General features: G+C 39.1%; 1 protein-coding gene across 1 annotated transcript; it reads left to right on the top strand.

Moving 5' to 3' along the window:
- Window positions 1-205: 205 nt before the first annotated feature.
- LOC113684104 (uncharacterized) lies at window positions 206-3,300 on the top strand. The gene has a single exon (XM_027201430.2). The coding sequence runs from the start codon at window positions 1,394-1,396 to the stop codon at window positions 2,513-2,515; it is 1,122 nt and encodes a 373-aa protein (XP_027057231.2). The 5' UTR covers window positions 206-1,393; the 3' UTR covers window positions 2,516-3,300.
- Window positions 3,301-4,131: the final 831 nt, after the last annotated feature.

The raw sequence follows: 4,131 nt of genomic DNA, 5'->3' as shown, positions 1-4,131 counted from the left end.
TCAGGAAACTTAGGTTATATCATTACTTTGAGGTTCTATCTTTGCATAGTTTGTTTTGATTATCCGCAATTGAGATAATTTCAGACACGTCATACTTCATTCATTTCCGCGAAAAACTCGATTTAATTTCGAGACTTTTAGCATTATTGGGAGAACTATTAAAATAATTGCTTGTAAATATTCCAAGGGACTATTTCAAGGTTAACTGTCAGTATTCCAAGGTTAGAGTTGTTCAGTACAATTTTCACTTGCTTAAACACCTCAATTAGTAATTGCTAAATGACGCAGAGTTTGTTTACAAGTTGATATACTTCACGGCGTAGTTGAAATTCTCGTGGGAACTTTTCAACAAGTTATTTATAGGATGCCAAATGAAGTATATCATGGCAAGTGAATTTAAAAACCATTAACAGTAATTATTATTGCGTTAAGTGTTTAAACACTGTAGTTGAGACATAATCACAGAGAAGAGAAATTAACTCTGTATGCCTCGCACTATTAAGGATTAGTCTCGTCTTTTGGATGCATTAAGACATGAACGAGACAGAAATCAGTAAAACAATGATTCACTTTAAAAATCTCCTAACAGTGGCAAGGCAGAATGCCCCAGGCAGCTCAGGAGAATACAGTCCACCCCCGCTTCTCACAGGAGAACTGACTAAATACAGGATACACAGAATTAAAAATTTGAAATAAAACGTAGGCGTATGATAAAAAAAAGCCATCTCCATCGAAAATGAGATTGAGAAATTACTCAATCATCAAAATCTGTCCGTTTTAATTATGCCTTCAGCACATTTAGAGGAGATAACAAAATAAAGGCGGGAATAATGAACGTTGAAAAAAAATTGGCAAAAGCCCCAAAACAATTGCGGTAAAATGGAACTAGCCCCACTCCAGCCGCCCACCCACACATTCGGCCATAATCCCGGATGTGTAATTCCTATCTGGTTAATACGAAATGACATAAACTGTTTTCAGGTATTTACATGATTGATCAAATCATAAACATTCTTATCTATCCTAATTTCCTTTTCTTAACTACGCCTTTTCTTGGCGAGCGGAATTGACTGATCGATCATGCGTGGTTAAACGCTGGTGACGTAGAACCCAGCTGCCGGTGCATCATAAACAGTTCTTATAACTCCTCGCTTGTTTAAATCAAAGCTTGAATTAGCACGGATCAGCGGGCTGCCAATTAACTTCCTCAGGAGCACAACCCAGTGATGTGGCACAAAACACAGCGCTTAGGATTCAAAAAATTGGAGGGAAAACTAATCGACTAGTTTTATCGCCGCGAGGTAGAAAGCTATATTTAAGGCGGCTATTTCATACACAAATTAGCGACGCATCTGTCCGCTTGGTGTTTCCGAACCCCCTGCTAAGACTATCAATGCGGCACAACCTAATAAGAAAGAAGGTCAAACTACATAGCCATCGGCATATAGATAGCTCACTATTTGTTGACAACAGTCACACGAGTTGCACTCTCGATGAGCCTTTGAGTTTCACGAGGCGTTCGTTAAAAGCTTCTCAAAGTTTTAGAATGTTCACCGTCCACACAAACAGGCAAGGAGGTAACGGTTTTGATACCAGTGCGTTTAGATTTACCCTCAACGAAGGAGAAAGAGAATTCGGTCAAATGCCGCGGTCACAATTTGAAGCGCAGACAAAAGTGCTAAACAAAACCATGTCCAAAGACCATAAACTTGATCATTTGCAAGAAAAGGCTAAAGACAGTGACAAATCCATGAGAAACAGCATAGACGAAGATGAGAACGAAGAACCAGAGACAAAAGATTGCCGAAATCTGACTGAGACGTTTGTGGCCGTCATAGCTCAAGGAATCTTAAGTGTCCCTTCTAAGCGTATGACCCTTAGCTCAATCTACAATTTCATCGCCAAAACCTTTCCACACTTCGACAAAGAGAAAGGACCAGGCTGGAGAAATAGCGTGAGACATAATCTGTCCAGTAATGACTGCTTTGTGAAGGCGAGCAGAGCCGAAAACGGAAAGGGGCATTACTGGATGATCCACCCGAAAGATCTACCAGAGTTTTCCAAAGGAAATTTTCGACGACCAAGAAAGCCTCGAAGACCAAGATGCAGTCATGCCTTGGGATGTGGAACAGATCGCAGTATGCTTGGATTACCTCTTTCTGCCACCTTATTTCCTTATCATCACAAGCCTTCTCATAGTCTGGAGCTCACCAAGCCGCACCCTCCTAAAGAGCCGTTCCCGCACCCGTTTGGAGTCACCCCAAACAGAAGCCCATTGCTGCCAACGTCAAGGTATGACTACTACTCGCGTGAGGCGGCAGAAACCGCGCACTTTCCAATGAATCAGTACCATGGTTTTTCGACACCTCCCCCGCCTTATGGACTCTTCAGTTGGCAGGATAACCCGGCATTCAGAAACTACAACCCGCATTTCCAATCATCCTCGTTTCACCCTTACTTGTATATGTCTCCTGTTTCGCAGTCAGAGAATGGAATAGGCATTAATTACGCTTAGTGAAATTCTGTGACTAAAGAACTAAGTTCTTAGAACATTCAGTTTATTGATTTCCACAAAGTTAGCAAACATTTAGAATACATCTTAAGTACTGTTGGAGTTCAAGTACTAGACTATAGAGTAGCTTTCTGGTAGAAAATCAGACTTGCTTACGCGATTGTAAATATTTCACAGATTATGCAAAGACACAAGTTTCGCTACATTTATCACAAGAATGTTGAACTGGCAAACGTAATTCCGCTCACAATCACATAATTTTTCTTGATTAAGAGGTTTTTCGGACGTACTGTTAAAGAGATTTATCGAAATTTGGAAGAAAAGAAGCCAGGTCAGCATCAACTCCAGAACAAAGCATCACTTTCTAGAACAAATGGGTTTTTTTTAATGGTCCATTTGAGTAGAGCAATTTCATAGGGCTTAAAAATTTTCTTAACAACGTCTTTGGTATGAGCAATTTAAGTAACAAGTGATAGAATGAAGAACACTTTTATATCAGCATTACGAAATCGAACAGAACCTTAACGCAAAACTAAGATCTTTTGCCGTCCCATTATGTACATAGTATTTTGTGTCAGTCATCTGTATAAACATGTTATCACCCACTTGTGCTGGGTTTTACTTTTCATCGGACTCATTCAATAACCATAAGAAGTTTATAAATCACAACGTTCACTGCGCCTTTTTTCTTCCGCAAAATGTCGATGTGGTGATCAATGTGTTTAGCTTTATAACAGTTTAGTTCTCTAGGTGATGATTTGTATAAAAAATAAACACTTTACCAAAAATGGGGAGCACTTGAGTTTGATTGAAGCGCTCCGATTATCTAGTATGGCTAGCCATTATCGTGTTTTACAAGTGTCAAAGGTGGCCTTTCAAGTGTCTGTTAGATGTGATCGATGTGATCGATATGGGGCGGCGAGAACACAGAGGAAAAAACGCCTCCAGCCACGATTTCAACGTGGCTTTCAATGTTTCATGTTTATAAACAAGTTGGCTAACCATAACATCTTAAATCAATACTGCAGTCGATTTGATCTAGCCCAGCAATGTTTACATGTTTACAATATGAATGGTAATGTTGACACTGCCGTTTTTAATAATTACTTAACACTCGGCCTCACAACACAATGACGGCACCGATGGAAAACCTGAACAAAACAATGCGCCTTTTCTTAAGAGCTATTGCTTGAGGTTCAATAAATGAAAATAAACACTGGAGGCAATCTATTGTTTCCGCAGACATATTATTATGTAAAACGACCAGCAATAAAAATGACTCTTTCTCACTAAGAAGATTAATTGAGGGAGTTTAGACTAAATTCGGAAGTGATATTATTGTTTATATTATCCAATAGACTGTTAATAGGATATCAACGACAGATTTAAATGGCCTTGGAGTTACAGAATGTGAAGCATTATTTTCGACTTTGAAAGAAGTGCGACAAACTTTTCAAAGACACTATACCTTGAAATCGTTAGGTATCCTGTAATTACACGTGTTCCTGAGTAAGGAAAACAAACGCTGTTTTGTTTAATTAAGCAGGTTGGACGAAAACAAAAGAAAAGTAAATATATTAAGTGTCTAGAGCAGTTAATTTGCGCGCAGATCTGATCAA

The sequence above is a fragment of the Pocillopora damicornis genome, chromosome 5 (genome assembly GCF_964200805.1).
Source record: "Pocillopora damicornis chromosome 5, jaPocDami1.2, whole genome shotgun sequence".
NCBI classification, from domain to species: Eukaryota; Metazoa; Cnidaria; class Anthozoa; order Scleractinia; family Pocilloporidae; genus Pocillopora; species Pocillopora damicornis.
This window is presented reverse-complemented; position numbering and strand designations above follow the sequence as displayed.

Excerpts from the sequence above, each read along its gene's own strand:
- LOC113684104 (XM_027201430.2), top strand. The coding sequence starts at position 1,394 with ATGCGGCACAACCTAATAAGAAAGAAGGTCAAACTACATAGCCATCGG.